General features: G+C 38.3%; 1 protein-coding gene across 1 annotated transcript; it reads right to left on the bottom strand.

The window, feature by feature from the left end:
* Nucleotides 1–1062: 1062 nt before the first annotated feature.
* slco5a1a (solute carrier organic anion transporter family member 5A1a) lies at nucleotides 1063–20716 on the bottom strand. Its single transcript, XM_053486177.1, has 10 exons — nucleotides 19498–20716; nucleotides 12947–13384; nucleotides 12145–12277; nucleotides 7574–7776; nucleotides 7149–7313; nucleotides 6831–7029; nucleotides 5215–5374; nucleotides 4624–4859; nucleotides 4349–4413; nucleotides 1063–2692 (listed from the first exon to the last, which is right to left on the bottom strand). The coding sequence occupies exons 1-10, from the start codon at nucleotides 19910–19912 to the stop codon at nucleotides 2238–2240; spliced, it is 2469 nt and encodes an 822-aa protein (XP_053342152.1). The 5' UTR covers nucleotides 19913–20716; the 3' UTR covers nucleotides 1063–2237.
* Between the last annotated feature and the right edge of the window lie 426 nt (nucleotides 20717–21142).

The raw sequence follows: 21142 nt of genomic DNA, 5'->3' as shown, positions 1-21142 counted from the left end.
AAGGCTTCCTAATAAAATGAATCACACAATGAACACACACCTACAAACACAATTTATTATTATGAAAATTATCCTGAAATGATGTTAGCATTTGGCCACCAATGTGATTCTATGTTTAATAAGTAGAGGCATCAAGGGAACACGCCTTAATTTGTGTAAGCATATTTTATTGTGTACTAGATACTGTGGAGAGAAGCGGGATTAGCCAATTGGAAATAGTGTGGTGAAATTAAAAAAAAAAAAAAAAAAGCCTAAAGTACTTGGGTTTTGCTGCAGTATGAGAAAAAGTATTCCAGATTAGGTGTATACGATTTTTCCTTTCTATAATGAAGAAATGTCCTTACAACTGTAATCATCTCATTTTAAGTTAGTTTGAGCAAAAACACCATACAAGTTTTACTGAAAGGCTATAAATATGATAATACTGGTTGATGGTAACCTGTACATTGTGAATGATGGTGCTTGGTCAAAGTAGTCATAAGGCAGTCCTTTTCCTCATGACAATTTGGTTCATGATATCTAGGTGGTTTACACCATTACTACCTAGCATTTTTTATGTGATTTTTGAACTACAAGGGGTGCTTGTCATTTGGAAATTACACTGGTTCTAGTAAATTATGGCTGTATGACATTTTTTTTTTTGCATATTAGCAGGTATCTAAGTGTTTTACCATGGGCTTGGTGGTTAACTGAGGTTTGTAGAAATCTACCATATGACTAGCAAGGAAAACATATTGCTAATAGTATATTATATTGTGTGTACTGTATATAAATCACTTGTTTTATTTAGAAAATAAACAATTGTACACAGTTCTAATCTTTAATCAGGGACTATGTGCACTGATTCTACACCACCATCCACTCACTTTTACATGTTTACAGAAAAGATTCAAGGTACCAGTTGAGCTCAGGTGCCTACATACTGTGAAGAGTGTGAGAAAAGAGAAAACTGAAAAAAAAGGTTATAGCTTCAAACTCATTGTCTAAAAGGCATTTATTAAAATAAACATTATTGATTTAATTAATTTTAGAATAGCAAGCTAACATACATTGTATCTAACCTAATCAACTTCTTACCTTGATTTTTTTTTTAAATAATACAGAATCCAATCTAAAGTTGCCCTGCACAGAGTAAAAGGCTTTTTGAGGCTATACCAAACTTAACCTGACAGTCATCTAAGAAAAAATAACACTGAGATAAATTACTGTGTGCAAGAATCATTACATTGAAATGCAAAACTGTATAAATGTTTGGACAGTTCTAAAATTTGCTCTGGTTTCTATCCCTGCTGAGTATTCAGTCAAGTCAACCAAGTACTGTACAAACATGAGTCAAATCACAAGTCAGTTAAATTTGACTTACGTTGAGTCATTAACAGAAGTTACATCCCTGCAGCACCTTGAACAATTAATACTTTAAAAAAAGACACCAACACTACATTGTGTTTTTATTAAAACATCTTTTCAATTGGGACATCAAAACACCCAGTTAAACCCTTGGAAATTATTTTATTTCCCATGAGTAGATTTTATCCAGTGTAACACACATGTTTCCTCAGTACAGAATAATAGTGACAATGTAATCAATACTGTTTCTTATTTGCATTTGTGTAGTAGCATTGTCCTGTTCGGTTTAACTGGAAACCTCTGTGTAGAAAGGAGAGTAAAGTTTGCATAATTACCGGAATCAGCTTAAATTCCTTTTTTCTACTTGGTAGGACACTCAATATTATTTAATCAAATCATTTAACCAATCAGTTAAGCAACAGAGCAACTGGCCAATGGGTGAAATGTTAGACAAGTGTGCAAATGCCTACAGCATAACTTTAGTCTCTCATCACATTACTAACAGGAAAAAGAAACCAAAAAAGTGTGGTGTGAACATGTGTGTGAAAACAGACTGGTGTGTGTATGAACAGGATGAATACAGGAAATAATCTATGTAAATGTGTAAAACGAGAGAGGTACCAATTCCTTTGAGGTATTAAGTCCAATACTTTTACAAACTGTGTTGATTGTAGACTATTTCTGGAGGGACAAAAAAAAGGCACGGCATTGGCTCTGAGGACGCAGGAGAGCTGGAGACTCCAGTAAATCTTCAGGTATGCCCTGTCTATGCATTTGGGTGAGTAAATGTGTTTGTGTGCGTATCCGTAAGCGAGTGTGTGCGCAACTGTGTCTGTGTGGGTGCGACTGTATCTGGGTGGGTGCGACTGTGTATGTCTGCACTAACTTTTTCATATCACCACTTTCTCCAGAGACCTGATGGGAAGGGTTATTGCTTTGAGGCCATTGCTGGGGCAACTGTTCCCACGGCTTAGGGAATGTCCAGGTGGCACTGCAGCAGCATGGCAGTGTTCAGGGGGTCGGGGCAGGAAGACAGGGCAGGAGCGTGTGCGAGCATGACCTTTTTGCCACCCTGCATGGCACATCAACTGGCTAACCGTGTCCAGTGGAGATACAGTGTGTGCATGCATGCTTGCTTGCTCATCACGCCGTTTCAGTGAATACCATGTGAGAAAGATAAAGAAGAAGCCCAGAAACTTGAGGCTGGCGGCCAAGCCAAAGTAGACAAACCGAAGTGACGTGACATCATATTCCCAACACGATCCATGAACACCACAGTCCTGCTGCCAGAGCATACAGGTGGTGTCAATCACTGCGCCGAAATATATCGGGGTAGGAATATAGGCTGTAGAAGGACAGGAAATCCAAATGTGATCATTTGTTTTACATTTACATTTGGTCATTCCAGTTAAACCATTTGTAACACTGATCTATTTTTTCACATTAGAGATTTGTGTATGTTTTTAACCCAAGCTCCGATACTACCAAATAATTACTGTTTGTCAGTCCAATAAGCATCACATCATTATACAGTTGGAGCCAGCTATTACGAACACAGTGGTAAATTTGAAAACAGGAAGGGTATTCCCAGGTTGCCACTAGGGTTGCATCGATCCGATACTCTGGATCGGTATCGTCGCCAATCCAAGCTTTTTGAATCGATGGGATATCGTGATGCGTGACCGAATCCAATTTTAATACCGAGTTTGATTAAATAAATAGCAAAAAATATTAGTCTACAGGAAAAAACTAAAATAATTTTTAGACAAACACAATTATTATTAAAATATTGCCTTTAAAATAAAATACATTTAAAATACTTTGCGCTGCTTACGCAGCCAAACGTGAATGTGACAGGCTAGTTTGTTGTCGAAAACACTGGTTTCCGTCGCCTCATGGAGCATCTGGAACCGCAATATAGTTTGCCATCTCGAACATACGTTTCTGAGAGCGCTGTGCCTAAGCTGTATTCCAGAGTTTCCTCACATATTGCAGACCAATTAAAAGACGTTTGGTCCTTCAGCTTCACCACAGATATTTGGAGCTCTGACGTGTGCCCCATGTCCTTTCTAAGTTTAACGGTACATTGGTTGAATGAAAATTATGATTTGCAAAGCGCTGTGCTACATGTAAAGGAAATGAGGGGGTCACACACCAGCAGGGCGATTTCAAAGTCAATTAAAGTAATGATTGATGGATGGAAAATTCCTATATCCAAAGTACACGTGATTTTGCGGGACAATGCCAGCAATATGAAGAAAGCGATGGATGATTTGGGAGTCCCTTGTTTGGGCTGTGTAGCTCACTCATTACAGCTTGTTGTTAACGAGCAGAAAAAAAACTACCAATGATGTTCAAGTAAATCCTAAGGCAGGTTTATATTGCTAGTGATGCCTATATTTATCTTGGTTCTTATATTGTAGTTTTTTCTACTATTTTTTCATGAATTTAAGATGTTCTGTATAATAAGCACGGTCTTGCAGCTTGCTACTATTCTGATTTAAGATTCATTTGATTTAGAATTTTACTTTTTGGATTTTCATCAGAAAAAAATGTAATAATTGCAGTAAATATGTGGTCGTTTTTGTAAAAATTGTGGTACAACTAGTAACTGTTGTAGTTACTGTTAATTTTGCTACTGCACAATTCAGTTTTATTTATAAAGTTGTCTTCCCTACTGTAGATTGCATCTTATGCATCTTTTTATTTCCTTCTTTTCATCCAACAATGTGCAGTCAGATTTGGTATTTTTTTTTCTAGACCTAAAACAAATAAATTTTTTAAAACCAAGTGAATTGTATAGATTCCTTAGTTTTGAAGGTAAAATACCCCCACTAAAATCGGACTGGTATCGGTATCGGCCAATACGCAGAATTTTTGGTATCGGATCGGTTTTGAAAAAATTGTATCGTTGCATCCCTAGTTGCCACATTTAATTTACAGATTCACCTTAAATGAAAACGTCTATATGTTTAAAATCTGAAATATATTTCTGTCATACCGAGAGTTCGAAGAAGAACAAACTGCATTCCCAAAGCAAAAGGTCTCTCCTGCTCCTCCACAGACCTACATGAAGACAAAGAACTGTAAACATAAATACCATTTTTCATTGTTCTCAAGTTTGCACACTTACTAATAATAATTAGTGTTAAGTATACACAAATATTTAAGCCTACTATGGATTTAAACAATACATGTAAAATTATGTAAAAAAAAAAAAAGCCCTGTTAAAACAGAGAGAAAAAGAGAGGGAGAGACAGGGAGGAAGAAATGTACCTCAGGGTGACTATGATGGCAGAAGGCTGTGCACAGGCAGTTATGAGCGTAACAATAAAGAGGAAGATGAGGAAGGTTATAAGCGTTCCACAAGTGCGCTCACACTTGCCAGCGAGCGCATAGCCGTTCTCGTTCAGATAAGTTTTTACAATGACCACTTGCAACTCATGATTCCCTCCAGATGGAGTGATCACCTGTCTGCTTTGTACACAAGCACAGTCTGAAAAATTCCTCATCTGTAAAAAAACATACACATGCACACAATATAACAATTTTGTAATGCACTACATTTATGCAGTCATGAGCTAGAATTCTTAATTTCTTTCAGAGATGATGAGTTCAAATTGAACACATTTCACTTAACTATGCAGAATTTGAACATTCAGTCTAAACTATTTAGCGATTAAGACAATTGCTATATTCCTGGGTTTAAGTGATTTGATAGTGATACTACAAAAACACTTATTCTGTTAAGAAAAACATGACTTGGTAAAACAGACTTGCTGTTTGACTGGAAGGGTGAACGTAAGTTCGGATTCATTTAGCTTTCACTTGTGCAACAATCAACACTTATTGAAAGAAAGAGATTACTCCTGAGCTGTCATTGGAGACACCACTGCAGCCAGCCAGACAGGGGTTAAAATATGTAATTCCATCAGAACCACACACAGGAGCATACTCATGGATCCGGCAACCACAATTAACATTACAGCCACCAGTTAGGTTCCGATGGGACAGAGTCAGTGTGGGTCTGCAGACAGAGATGAAAACGAGATCAAGTGATAATGTGCACCAAGGTAGGTTCATATTATACATAAAAAAAAAAAAAAAAAAAATATATATATATATATATATATATATATATATATATACACTGTGTATATGTACTGTATATACAAAATGGATCCGCACCCCATGCAGGGTGTACCCCATCTGTACTGTACTGTACTTTAACTGTTTAGAGACAGAATTAAATAAGTATGGAAAAAAATTGTTTTTCAATACTTCACTGGGGTTTATAAGTCATGTGTTTTATACATGTAAGACTATTGATTATCCTGACGCTATTGATTATTCTGACACAAATGCAAATTAAATGTTTCCTAACTAAGTTTATAATGAATTCCTCTTTTATTAGTTACGCATTTGGATGCGGAACTGCAAATATTAAATGTTTAGAACCGGGTGTGAGAAACAGTTTCTATTAGTGCAAGAAAGCAGCGGGTAGAGAATACAGCAGCAAGTTTCAGATACCAGGCGTTTGCATAACGGAGGTTTAGGGAAACTCATACTGGGCACACCAGAAGTTAATTTGGGTATGTTTCATTGGCTAGTAAGTGGCAACATAAGTGTTGTGGTGAACGATGCAAGACGACAGATAGTGATCCCTATTTGTCACCTATGCTTAGCAGGCAAATGACATAAGGCTTTCTATACTTTTCTCCGTCTTCTTTTAAAACACACGGTTATTTTACGTTTTGACAATACATAAATAAATCGTGAATGAAAATTTTCAGGACAATTGGATACTATCAGACAGTATTAAATGACAAAATACATATACCGTATATATTAGAAAATTAACTAACTATTGCACATCTATGCCTCCTAATGAAGGGTCCGTAAAAGGTTTGGTTTAATTCTCATGAATGGTTTAGGACATGTGGCTAGAAGAAAAGTGTAACACCAATGATGATGCTGACATGAGAAGATTGTGATCCTCTTTGCAGTTTGGCGACACAATAAAAACGTTATGCTCACTTTTGCATTACTTTGCTACAGCTCTTGTATGTAGGCCACGTATGAATATGTATATTGGTACTGTGGAGAGGTTTTTTTTTGTCAACCACTATTTCTTTAATTCTCAGCGGAGCGAATTAGTCAACTGTCACATATCTATCACACAGAGACTTTTTTACAACATTAGTCACATGAGAATGTTCCCTCCATTCATTGGAGTGGGAACAACAAATGTAAATACAGATATACAGAAAGAAGATGTCCTGAACTGGTGTACTGTATATTACTATGAAAAAGTGTTATCATATTCTATTGTATCTTAATATTTTTAGGGCAGAGATTCCTTTTTTAAATAAACAATTATTTTTTAATTATTGCTGTCCATAAACAACATACGTGTACATGTATTATGCTGCATAAGAAGTAAAGCGCACAGAAAAAAAGTCTAATAACTTTATTGTTCTTACCCAGTAGTGTAGGGTATGTTGATTCCTCCTAGATTAATGCTCTCACAGCCAACAATGAAAAGTGTGGAGAAACAGAGCAGAGACACTCCGCTACAGATCATGGCCAGTTTGGCTGACTCTCTTGCTCCCAATTTCAGCTTTTTAATAATATACCCTCCCAGTACTATCCCAACACCGGCACTTGGCACAATAACCAAACCTACAGCGAGGGGGTTGAAAAAAACATTACAAGATGGTAAAAACTTACAGCACGGACAAAACACTGTGTGCTTGTGGTTATGTGTGCATGTATGTATCTGTATGTGTGCGATCAATCACCTGTGTAGATACTGGCACTTGATGCTGGAACCCCAAACTGAGACTCAATGAACTTAGGAATGAAAGTGATGAATGCTGTAACGATGGCACACTCTGCTGTGTACGACAAACTTACAAATAAAAATGTCACATTGCTTAAGATACGCAGGGCTGCCTTGGGCAAATCTAGAGGGATTAACAAAGTGATAAAAAGACAGAAAGTCAGATACAAGAAAAAAAAAAAAAACATATTGAGCTATAGAAATCATCATCTTAAAAAAAAACTAAAATCAAACCAATGTCTTTGTCTAGTGTGATAATTAAAAACCTGACATGACACACAACCCTCAGTAAATTCTACTGTCTAGATGCAAAAAAGAAACATCGAATACATAAAACATAATCTCTATATACGCAACACTGAACACTGTACGCTGAAGATTTACCTTTGATGTCTTTTCCAAAGCCAATGGAGGAAGAAACAGCTTGGCTCTTTTCCTTCATCACCTCATCATCACTTGGTAGGTCCCCCACACGCTTTTTCTTTCTGCTGCTCTTCTTGTGGCGAGGGGGAAGCTTCTTTGGAAAGCCAAACATGGGGAATATCACTAGCAGCATAGCCACAGCACAGAAAAGAAACCCACTCCACCTGAAACAGATATTGGGGAATAGAGAAAAAGAGGGCAAGGAGGAGAGGGATAGATCTTAAAAGCAGGAAGCCACCTGATAAAGATGGAGAAAGAGATAGATCATGTTGTCAATAAGAACCCATTAGCACAGAAACAAGGTAACAGAAAGATAGGTCTCAGGTTTTAAAACCCAGGCATTACAACAAGAGCGAGACAGTGAGAAGAAAAGAAATGCTGTTCATTTTTACAAATCTAATGTACGTGCAAAGACGGTGCCAAAAATCTAATAATATAATGCCATTCGCATTCATCCTATTTTATGTAGGAATGCAACAATTTAAATAACAATTTTTAACAATTTAAATTTTCTGACAGGTCCAAAATGGTGCAAAAAACAGAGTGTGAAGTGTTAAATCTGAAAGTAATAAAACAGAAGAAGGAGAAAAAAGTAGTAGTAATAGAAGATGATGATATTTTCTTATTAAGTTTATATAACTTTAAGCTTGATTACGTTTGATTAGGCTTCACATCGATCCATCAAAGCTCGCCTTGTGGTTTCAGGAAGTCTCCTCTATTGTCTCCTCTATTATTAGTTAGATGTTTGTGCGAGACAGATTCCTATATGTAAGCGTGACTCCTCCCTCTGCCAGGGACCAGGAGCTATTACTACTGAATAGTAGTCCGAAGCAAAGACTCAGAAGTGAGCACTGTTCTTAAGGCATTTACTGATCGCTGTTCTTAAGAGATCTCTCTCTCTCTCTCTCTCTCTCTCTCTAGATGTAGATCAGTAAATGCCTTCACATGCACACTGATATGATAAAATGGTCATTTATAGGGTTTAAATAATTTAATCATAATCCTAATTTTTTGAAATGCACTAAGTTGTCTGGTGTGAAGCGGGGAAACCTATTGATGTCATAATCTGTAGCTGCATTTACAATGACAGTAATATTTTACTACCAGTATATTTCCAGCAGATTAAACGCTTCACAGCAGACAGAACCATTTAAAAAAATTAGGATTATGATTAAATGATTTACATTCTGACCATCTTATCATATCAGTGTGCATGTAAACAGTTACCTGGGAATCGCTAATCAAAATTATTTCAATCAGATTGAATTAGGCTGAAGTAATATTGTCCTGGTAAATATAACTACTGACTGTCATTTTTATTTTTAAGCATTGTCTTTTCTTTTTCAAGTTTCATCAATACACTTAGCATGGCTAAAATGCCAACACAGGTTTCTATTTTGAATAACCAGCTAAACGATTACTACAATATGGAGCATGTGGCCAGCACATAGTAATGATGGTGGGTCGATAACAACGTATAATTCCGATCTTGATGGTTCAGTTTTGTGAATCAATCTGCATATAAACAAAAATCTATAACAAACACTGTTGTAAGTAGTGATGTTATTAATTAAATTATTATTTTTTTCAATTGCAGTTTGGGATAAGGACTACTTTTCTTTCCACCTTGTCGTTAGACCCATAGCTCTATGGCGCAGAGAATGGCGATATTAAGCCACAGAGAGAAACAGATTCCATGAAGTTGTCAGTTACAAAACGGCATCAAAACTAAGTATATGTTGAAGCTATTTTACTTTCATCAACAACAATGAAAAAAATTGTGTGTGGGGCAATAGCACAAACCTGATGAAACACATGAAAAACTGTGAAACACGAAAGAGCATAACAAGTTACAGCAGAAGCAACGGGTGAATGCAGGTAGATTCCCATATCTGACAGATGCAAATGCAAGCAAAAACAAATATTTTTTCTTGCAGAAAATTGCATTGTATGCTCAGAGTTGGGTAAATTCAGGAATATTGGGATAGTTTTTGTAAGTTAATTTAATAGCCGCCTGGCACATGTCTAAAATGACATATTTAAAAATGTACAGTACTGTGCAAAAGCCTTAGGCACCATATTAAACACTGTACCAATTTTGTTATATATGCTTATCATGTTTGCATAATTATATACAAAATTTCCATATATAATTTAAAAATTATATATTTAGCCAACATCACATGGCTACTTAAGTGCAAAATTTTATGTGAGGAATGTAGCTCTTTTTCAGAGACAGGTTACATAGAGTATAAATCAGTTTTCTTGGTTTTTATTTTAATTATTAAAATCATCTGCATGTGGCTCATACGGTAGCTCAATGCTTGTTCTTTTCTTTAGTGGACTTCCCCATAAAAGAAAATCTACACTTTCCTTTAAGCATGAAATAAACTCAAAATACAAATTTTGAAATACAAAATTTGGAAATACAAAATTGAGAAGGCAAATAATGTTTCTTTTTCCTTTTTGCCAATTGTGAGATGGTGTAAAAGTATGAGACTTTTTTTTTTTTTTGCTTCTGACATGTTTGCATCATCATCATGTTAAAAGCTCAGTCTATGGCAAGTCTGAACTGCCTGGCTGAGGAAACAGCGAATTCAACAGAGTTCATGATACAACATTAATAATCCACTGTCATGTTGTATAAGTCAGAGACAGATTTAGGTACGAACGACATGGGCATGATCCCAGTGCGGCATCCTGCCAAGACAGGGCACACAAAGACAAAAAAAAATTTGGGGACATTTGTATGATCAGTTTTCTCCTGCTTATCTGCATGTCACTGAAACCATGTCACTTTACCAAGTCAACTTGTCAGAGTGGGTGTCCCAATTCTAGTTTGTAAGCAATGCAGGCTAATTGCCTAGAAAGGTCTCCCACTTACATTAGAAGTGCAAGATGGTGTGGCTACTAGGCGGATGATACTAGATGACAGACTGGGGGAGTGGGGGCCTCCATGAAATAACCTAATAATTAACTTAATAAAATCAACCACACTGAATTATGCTATGAAACAGACCCCAGATCACTCGCAATACTGTGAAATTTAGACTACTATGGGATAATTTAAAAAACAAGCATTTTATTCTGGCTTGTCTAAAATCATTAGGAATATTATAAAACCAGTCTGCACACCATCAAGATAAACTGGTTTAGTCGTGACTATTAGTTGACAGTGTTTGGGTGATGAGTAATGTACTGATGGCAGTTAAGAAAAAAGAAGAAAAAAAAGAGAAAAGAAGGTATGCAGCTATGTTATCTAGTTCTGAGGACAATATCATCCTTTAATGATAACTGTAATGATGAGTACAATAACACTGCAATTTGTTAACCTACTGTATGTTACTAGCTTCAGATATAATTTTACATGGTTTTACCTAATAATAAATGTAGCCATATGATTACTAGTGTTGGGTGTAACGTGTTACAAAGTAAGACGCGTTAGAGTACTTGGATTACTTTTTTGATGTATCGATTTAGGTCCGCCCTTTAAGTACTCGGTTATTTAGACAATTTATGTAAGCCGTGAGTCAGACAGCAGGCATTCCCAATTCATTATTGTGTGAAAGTCGTCCTACAAGCCCCACCCCCTTGCATGAGGAATCACAAAGGAGTTTTTATTTTCGCAATGGAAACGTACTCGAACTAGTTACTTTTATCAGAAAGTAACGCTGTAATGTAACTGATTACTTTTTAAAGACAGTCATTTTGTAATGTAATTAGTTACTTTAAAAAGTAACACTGATGATTACAAACTAACTAGCACAATACTCACTGTGATGACATCATAAAGATTTACGCTGATATTTTATATTTTTTCCAATATATATTTTTTTTCAGTGCCTACTCTTAGAATTAGTCAACTGTGTTGTTCAAAATCTCTGAATAAAACATTAAAGCAGATTTGTGCTTTTTTTATTTGTGGGGTGCTAAACAGGAGTTCGTCCAGGGTGCAATACATGCTAAAACTACAACTCTATTCAGCCCTACTTTAGTGCCAGACATGCTGATGGTGTGCTGATGGTGTGCATAAGGGTGCAATTCCTGCCCAATTTCCACCTGTTTCAGTTGTGGGAAACTTTAACTGCTTGTGTTTTATAATCTATATGCATTAACAGATTTGTGCCAGTCGTTTAATGAGGTAAATTTTTTCTGATAAAATTTTTTTATGGAATTTTATACAATTATTTTCACTCATTTCATTGAAGGCTCACTATGCTTCTAAAAGAATGTTTCCCCATATGCAATGTGTCACATATCATTTGTGGTTTTTAGTGTTTAGTCTGTGAAAGTGTTAACACAATAATTACACTCAGCTGTAGACCAACACAACTAGTTTAATACAATCACAGCAAGTGCTTTTTTTATGGTGCCAGTTGAACTGTAACATTCACCGACTGCAGTGAGAAAGCGTAGCCCAACTGCAGTGTCACCCTGGCAAGTTGCCTCACTGGGGAACTGCTTATATTGCCCATATCCAAATCTGCCTCTGAGATTAATATATGTTAAGAGAGTCTTTTTGTGTCTCTCACCAGTTTCCTACAAAACGTGGGTCATTCTGGTCAATGTTCACAACAGTGTTTGGGTCCACGTAAAACCCAATCAGAACTCCACCCAGCAGGTAGCCAGCAGCCGGACCTAGAGCTCCCATTACATACATGATTGCTTACACACCCAGACATACCCATATCAACCAACACACACATGCATACAGTACACGCACACACATACGTACACATTACTGATGTATTTTATTTAGATAATTACTACAGTATATGCTAATAACATGCTAATGAAAAATTGAAATGGAGCAAGTCTAAATTTGTAACGTCAGAATAATTCTGCTACGCTTTATTTAATACAGTGGCAAATTAAAATATGATTAATACTATTTTAGTCTATTGCACTGGAATTTTTGTTTACATTTCACCACAATGTGAAACAGAGCAGAGATTTACTATTACCATATCCAAAATACAATAATTTGGCAAAAGGAAGGAAGGCACCTTACATTCTTGTTGGCAAAGGGTTAAACTTTTCAGTATTTCATACAGTTTACAACAATTAAACAGATTTCAGAATATTACTTATTAAATACCATATTCTTGTTACAAATAAAGTGCTTAATATTCTAGACACTTCAATTTAAACACCTATATTTCCTGGTCAGTAATACTGTGAGTGAAAAGCAAAAGCAAAAGTGAGTCTTCATTTCATTAACACATCAGTGCCTGATCATTTAAAAAAAATTAAAAAAGATTAAAAAGAATTTAGCTACACAAAAAACTAACAGACAATCAAAAAAGCTAGTTAAGACAGATCTGTGTTTCTTACCCAAGTATAGTGATGCATTCTCCTTTTTCACATTGTCGTCCAAGTAGGTGGGTCCAAGCGTGTAAATTGGTGTGGACCCCATGCCAATCAAAATCTGAGCGCAAATAAACAGTGCAACATACAGAGCATGCTCAGTGCCTTCCTGGTCCCGTGGACATGCCTCTGGTCCATCTCTTCTACTGCTATTGGTAATAGTGCAAAGCCCCCCTCCGCGTCCTGTAGTGTTCAGCTGCTCTAGCTGATAAGGTGGAGAGATAAAGTGCGGGAGGGAAAAAAGTGCAGCACCCACAGCAATGACCATTCCGCCTATGGCAAGCCAGCGTGGCCGCCGGCCACGTCCACCGAAGTAGCTGATGAAGACGACAATGAGGAGACTTCCTATGTCAAAACAGCTGACAAGTAGACCAGATTCGGAACTACGCAGACTGTAGCGCTTTTCTGAAACACACAGATTGCAGCAGTAGTAATAATGAGGCTCTAAACCTTACTGTAGTTCACTGGTGTCCACAACAATCTAAAAAGTAGCAGGGTGGTTTGCAGGTTTTTCATTCTTACTGGTGACCCAGTGTCCTGCAAATTATAAAGAATTTTTACCTTAAACCTCTGACTTATTTCTACTGCAAATTTGACCTAGTAATGTGTATTAGAATACCTAATCAACTATTTGAGGCACGAGCATTTAAATGCTATACTGAAATTTTTGTATTGCAATCTGGGGAGTTTAGAGTCCGAGTCACAACCTTGAACTCTTTATCTGCAGGCTGTGATGCACTGGATGTTCTGATACCTTCCTGTTGTGCATTGACTGTTTTTCGGTTGTTTGTGCTGCTTTGGGTTTTCTTTTGGGATTGGGCCGGGCAGGCTGGTCTTCAGTCCGACAGATAGGTTAATGATCCTGTCATCAGTTTATGGGTATATAATTGATAATGGTGTTAATATTATGACTGATCGCCATATAAACATTTTCTAAGAAAAATAGTGGCAAACTGGCCATGGTATTCTAAACACAAAAGGTTTGCACAAAAAGGTGTTTATTAAAAAAAGAATTTTTATACCTTAAGAATAGTAACAGTTATATCTGCAGCAAATAGCGCAAACAATGGTTCTTTCATATACTGTAAGCGATATTTAAAGAATTTCTTGAAAACATTAATGCCATTATTTATATGAAATGCTACAGCAATAACTTGTCATTCACCTCAGGGTATGATAGCCAAATCTGAGTTTATACAGGGTGACATTAAATTAACATGGCTACCCACAGCTTCAGAAATTGTAAACTGTTTTTCAGTTGTAGTTTTTGTTGGCTGACTCAGTTTCCCAGAAGGCACCTCGGTCAGGTGATGCGAGTGCACACCTGAGCCGAGGTAGCCATTAATCTTACTATAAATAGCGGATAAGTCTGGGAAACTGGGTCGAGCATTATTAGTTTAACTACTGTCATTTGTGTGGGCATTTTGTTTTGTTTTGTTTTGTTTTGTTTTGTTTTTTGTTTAGTTTATAATTTGATTTGAGTTGACTTGGGCTCTCATATTGGCAATGTTTCTGTATATGTTCTGTGTATCTGTGGTTGTGGAGCTGATGCAGTCATGTCTTGTGTGGTGTGAGTATTGTGGTTATGTCCCCCTGTTTCTTGTGTGTTTAGCTAGAGCCAGGTAAGTAGCTAGGTGTGTGTTTGGCTAGGAGTATGTTTAGCTAAAATCTATGTTGAGCTAACTAGCATGCTTCTAGCCATAGCCCCTTTGTGTCTCTATCTGTGCTGTGTTTCCTGCCTCCCTAGTTCCCCAGTGAGCCTTTGTGCGTCCCCTAGCCTAGTCGCGGGGGTGCGTCCCCTAGCCTAGTCGCGGGGGTGCGTCCCCTAGCCTAGTCGCGGGGGTGCGTCCCCTAGCCTAGTCGCGGGGGTGCGTCCCCTAGCCTAGTCGCGGGGGTGCGTCCCCTAGCCTAGTCGCGGGGGTGCGTCCCCTAGCCTAGTCGCGGGGGTGCGTCCCCTAGCCTAGTCGCGGGGGTGCGTCCCCTAGCCTAGTCGCGGGGGTGCGTCCCCTAGCCTAGTCGCGGGGGTGCGTCCCCTAGCCTAGTCGCGGGGGTGCGTCCCCTAGCCTAGTCGCTGTGTTTCTGTGCCCCAATTCCCTAGTGTGTGTTGAGCTATTAGGTAAGTGTAGCATAGTGCATGTTGGGGCTAAGGACATGCTTAGCTAGGTAAATGTGTAGCTGATTGCCATGTCTTTAGCCCTAGTCCCGTCTCTCTCTTTGTCCCTAGTCTCTACGTGTCTCCCCTGTATCGTCGGGTGTCTTGTCGTGTCCAGTTTCAGCTCCACGTGTAGTTTGTGTGTCCTGTTACGTGTTAGTCGTCCTTCTGCCTGTGTCTTACCACAGGATGTGTGTTAGTCTTCCTTCTGCCTGTGTTTCGCCACAGGACGTGTGTTAGTCGTCTTTCTGCCTGTGTTTCGCCACAGGACGTGTTAGGCACCCTTTAGCCTGTGTTCCCCACTACCAATCTCAAACCTAGTGTAACAGGTATTAGTGCCTGGTAGTGTCCCTTTGTCTGTGTCCTGCCAGAGAGACCGTGCTTAACCCCATTTTATTAAGTATTGTTTGAGTTTGTTTTGTGTCTTTATTATTATTGTGACAACTCTGATTAAAAAACTCTTTTTTTTTTGTTAAAATCCCCTCTGCCTTTATGCCTGCTCTCTCCGCCCATGGTGATCAAAATCCGCCAATACACCCCAATCGTGACAGAAATAAACTAAATAAAACTACTTTAAAACCTTTTAAATCTAATTTGCTGTAGATACAGGTAGTAGCTTTAGAACAGTCATAAATTGTTTATTTAATTTAAAACACAAGTTGGAAATGATGTAATTCTGACGGACAAATTAGGTTGCTTGGGATGGAATGCTGAATTATATTTTAAATAAATGTGTTGATCTGACTCATATGAAAATGATAAATGCCATATCTCAGAAGTGGTATTTAAACATCTTGCTACAAGTCCTTATTCTTCTTTGTCTTTCGGCTGTTCCCTTTCAGGGGTCGCCACATCGAATCACCTGCCTCCATCTAACCCTATCCTTTGCATCCTCTTCTCTCACACCAACTAACTTCATGTTCTCTCTCACTGCATCCATAAATCTCCTTTTTGGTCTTCCTCTAGACCTCCTGCTTGGCAGTTCCAACCTCAGCATCCTTCTACGGATATATTCACCATCTCTTCTCTGAACATGTCCAAACCAGCTCAATCTGGCCTCTCTGACTTTATCTCCAAGTCCTTATTATTGTGCTGCTTATTTCTTTAATTTGAACTGAACTGAATTAATGGAGAAAAATCGCCTAGCATTAGTCAAAACTAGTTACAAAGCTCACATAACTGAACACCCAAATGATATTAATTTATCATATATGATATTGAAATATAAATTTGAATATGCATGCTATAACAACCCATCAAGTTTTGCATGATTAAATTATGTTTTAAAAGCTTTTACGACCTACAACTGGTCTCCGATCATGGTTGCGTGTCCTGGCAAATGTTGCTTGACCTTAGTGCAGCTTTCGACACCACTGATCATACTACTTTTCTTGATGTATTATAAAATGATGTTGGAGTGGGGGGAACGGCTGTCTCCTGGCTCAGGTTATTTAAGGGATCGATTTCAGTTTGTAGATGTAAATAGTGACTGTTCTTTGCCTTAGTAAGGTAAGATTTTGTGTTCCACAAGTTCTATTTTAGGCCCACTGATTTTTCTTTATTACATGTGTTAAAAAAATTACGCCTAGTTTAATATAACTCTTTATAAGTCTTACTCATGTATTTATCTATTAAATCTTGCACAGACTCACAATGTGGTATTCTTGTCTCTGGAAAAGCTGCTTAAAATATTCCACAAACTAAATCCATATATTTCTCGCCAGCTTTTTAAACATGCTCCACTTAAAAAAAAAAAAATTAATTCATAAAAAAAAAATAAAAAACAAAGAACAGAGTGGGGAGACTTTGTGAATAAGACTATGCCTAATCTGGGTAATGTAATTTGCAAACGTGATATAAGGTTCCTCTGCTACACTGATGACATTAAGTTGCATATTTAAACAAAGCCAGATTAGTAACACCATCTTAATTATGATGAGAAATGTGTAAAGGCTCTTGAACATCGGATGTTTAGTAATTTCCTTTTCATTAATTTTGACAAGACGGAGGTACTGGTACTAGGACCACATGCAGCTAGAAACATTCTGATTACATAGTAACGCTGGATGGCAATTATCTTTCATGTAAAACGGTAAAAGTCCTTAGTTGTTGTTGTTGTTGTTCTACCACTGAGCCACCAGTGCAAAGTCCTTAGTGTGATTATTAATTTATTTCTTTAATGAGAAGCCCGTGTAGGTAATATTACTAGGATAGCCTTCTTTGATCTCAGCAATATTGCTAAGATAGGCTATATAATGTCATTATATGATGCAGAAAAACTGAGTTGTTTCTTCATTACCTTTAGATTGGCTTACGCCTTATTGTCTGGACGTCCCAGTATGTTGATAAACAAGCTCTAGTAAGTCCAGAATGAAACAGCCAGAGTCCTTACTAAAAGCAAAATATATAAGCGCATCTCCCCTATCTCTTCCCCACTGCAGTGTCTGCCATTAATATTTTGCATTAATTTAAAATACTACTATTAAAATAACCTATAAAGCATTGAATCTTCTCATACAGACCATTACACACAGGTACTGTGAATATTAAAGGCTAGAGCAGAAGGGAAAACCTTTCTCTTACTAAGCTCACAGTAAGCATACCTAATTATGTAGGTCTCTCTTGGGTGCACCTGCTCATTCTCTCGTTATTTTTATGTTATGGAATTGTACTTTTTGACCATACAACACAGTTACAAAAGGATTATATTTATGAATGAGCTTTCCAGCATCACCCAATGGAGGCTAGGCTCCCTTTAGAGTTTGGTACCTCTCAAGGTTTCTTCCTAACATCATCTCAGGCAGTTTTTACCTGGCCACTGTCACCTCCAGGGTCAGGGTTCGATTCCCGGCCAGACTCGATTCCCGTCTCTGTGTGCATGGAGTTTGCATGTTCTCCCTGTGCTTGGTGGGTTTTCATCCGGGTACTCCGGTTTCCTCTCACAGTCCAAAGATTGCCCGTACAATGTGTGTGTATGTCTGTGCGCCCTGCGATGGATTGGCACCCTGTCCAGGGTGTACCCTGCCTTGTGCCCTATAAGACTCCTGGGATAGCCTTCAGACCCATGTGACCCTGAATACAGGATTAAGTGGTAATGACGATGAGTGAGTGATATCATCAGTAGGGAACTTTAACAGTCTTAGCATTATGGTTTAAAAAGCAGTAAATATATTATTAAACGTGGTATAGAGGGAAAATGTGATATTAGGAAGGCTAGCTAATGGGGCATAAAAAGGAATGTCTAAGGACAATAGATTAAGAACATAGCTACTTGAAAAGCTACTTTCACATAAGGCAAAATTGATTCGTACCGTGCCCAGGTACAATTGTTCATATTCCCCTCTCCACTGCTAATCAGCTCCCATATTAATAATATTGTTCTGTACCCAAATACTCTTGCATATTCACCCTAAAAATTTCAAGCATGACTCTTTCACCTGCTTTCCTACTTTATCAGCTAGTGTAATTCAGAGAAGGAGTATGGCTCGTGTTGCACGTACACAGAGATACTGGATGTGACAGATGACACTGATGACATCATGTTCTCAACAGCAGACCACTTCCGTGTTTAGGTAAAATTTGTTTCTATATTTGACTTGATCCATGTCCATGTACCGTGTTCAAGATCTTTTCAAATAGACTCAAGCTTGTTACCCTGATCCGTGCCCAGGCTCAATACACCATGTTCATATTACTCAATCGTCCCAGACTTTGTCCTGGAATCTGTGCCACAGCTCATAGTGTGAACGTGCTCATAGCATCTCACATCTGAAATATGCTAACAACCGAATATCCATAAGTTTAGTTTTTTTTCCAAATGGAACATTTTTTTAATGTTCATGCAATATAATGCGAGAAAGAGTAGATTGAATTCCAGGAAGCCTGATACCTAATTAGTGAATTTCAGCTATGTCAGGGCCTTAGAGTGCAGTAAGATATCAATCAATCCACGAATCAAGCTTCCTGGAATGCTAGGACCATAGCAGACTATATGAGAGCAGGAAGAGGGAAAATGAAGATCTTAAAATAAGTAGAGAAGCTGGTGGCTGAGGCAGACCTGCTAAAAGGACAAAAGCAAGAAGTAATAAGCAAACATGAGTGGCTATAATTCTATATTTCCGCTCAGGTTCCAACATAAACAGATTAAATGAAAACTAAAACTACAACACTTTTAAGATGTGAAAATGGCATAAGTGTAAAATGTTTTCTGACTATATATCAGTGCTGTAAGTTTTCTGATATCGTGATGTAATGATTTTTTACGCATTTAACGGTTTGCATTAAACATTATGAAGGTATAAAGTAATAAAAACAAGAATGGAAGCTAAAGTCAAAGAGAGAGAGAGTGTGTGTGCAGGCGCTTTACCTATAGTGGTGATGACGCTGCTGAGGTAGCCGGACACCATGAGCGACTGAATGAACGTGAGGTAACACATGTAGAACAAGAAGCAGCGCGAGTCCGAGAACAGCACGCGCAGGTAGCGCCTGAGGGACACGCGCGCCAACTGTGCGGGGATCACCGCAGCGATCCGGCGGCTCCTCCCTGCCACACCGCCCGCGTCCCCGCTCGACGAGTTGAGAGACTCCTCCGCTTTGGACGAGGAGCTGACATCTGCGCCTTCTGGCGGGGGGTGTTCAGGCCCGTCTGTTTCTAAAACTTGTGTCTCGTTGAGCGTAGGTAGGCTTTTCGATTTCTGCGCCTGGGCAGAGTCCTCACACGGATAAGGCAGAGGTTTGACACACGCTCCATCCACACCGTCTTTACGATCCCAGGAAGCCATTCTACAGCAGGAGGGGATGCTTTCTAGGATTTCTTTCTAAAAAAATCTTTCTTCGGCTAGATACAGTTTGTCATCACTGAAAATATTTGCCATATACAATTACCTGTCTTCTGTAGCTTAACAAGCCGGAGGTGACTGCGTTTGCATGAAGTCCAAACCCAAACGGGTGGAGGAACTCATTTAATAGCTTGTGAAGGACAGTGCATCGGTAGCGATAGCGATGCTGTCATTCTAAAAAATAATCACGGTGACCGACTAATAACATCTCAAAGATTTGCTTTCATATTAGCACGATAGCACAGACTAACCAACACAATAGATCTAACCAGATGCCCTTATATAGGCAAAGGGAAGGAAAGTCAGATTATACCGACACAAAGCATGCCCATCATGCAGGAGTCTATACTACATACAAAAACACAACGTACATTCATTCTTCAAACACACATATCACAGCTAACATCACAGCTAACATCACAGCTACGTCTCAGTGCCGAATAAACCCACTGTAAACCCTTTAACTGGTGTGTTCAGAGGCGACGGTACTGCACCCCCACAGCGCAGCAGTTTAGCGCAGTTAGCATGCTCCAAGTGAGCTCACCGCAAACGTCCCGACAAAACAACACAAACGCGCCCGTGCACTACCGGTGAAGCCGACCTCTCCTCTCAGCACGCAAGGTTTCAGTCGCATAATAGACATTTTTCTCGCCACATCACAATACAGAATATGTGTCTCCGTGCGATATGTCCTTGGTAAGCAGGGGTCGCATGAATTGCTGTTTACGGTGCATCGTACTCACTGCGGCGTTCAGTCAATTATGTGGAAAGCCAATGGTATCAAATCATGTTGGTTTTCCGCGTTGACATACTGCATTACCAGTCCAGTGCCCTGCATCGTTTAGTGTTTCCCTGCCCCCAGTGCAACTAATTGAATTAATTAATCAGCTAATTAACAGGATTTTCTAAATAGAAGTTCTGATAAAGCAGGTAAAACTAATATTTGCAGGACAGAGGGTCCTTTTTAGAAATTTAGTTCAAAAAGTCAAACTTGTACATTATATAGATTCATTACACACACACTGATATATTTAAAAAATAGATATTTTATTTTATTTTGATGATTATGGCTTACAGATAACTAAAACCCTAAATTCACTATCTCGGAAAATTAGAATATTACTTAAGACTAATTAAAAAAAAAGATTTTTAAACACTGTGATGTTGGACTAC

This window comes from Clarias gariepinus, chromosome 25 (assembly GCF_024256425.1).
Source record: "Clarias gariepinus isolate MV-2021 ecotype Netherlands chromosome 25, CGAR_prim_01v2, whole genome shotgun sequence".
Classification (NCBI taxonomy): Eukaryota; Metazoa; Chordata; class Actinopteri; order Siluriformes; family Clariidae; genus Clarias; species Clarias gariepinus.
Note: the sequence above shows the minus strand (reverse complement) of the source record. Positions and strands in the feature narration are given on the sequence as shown.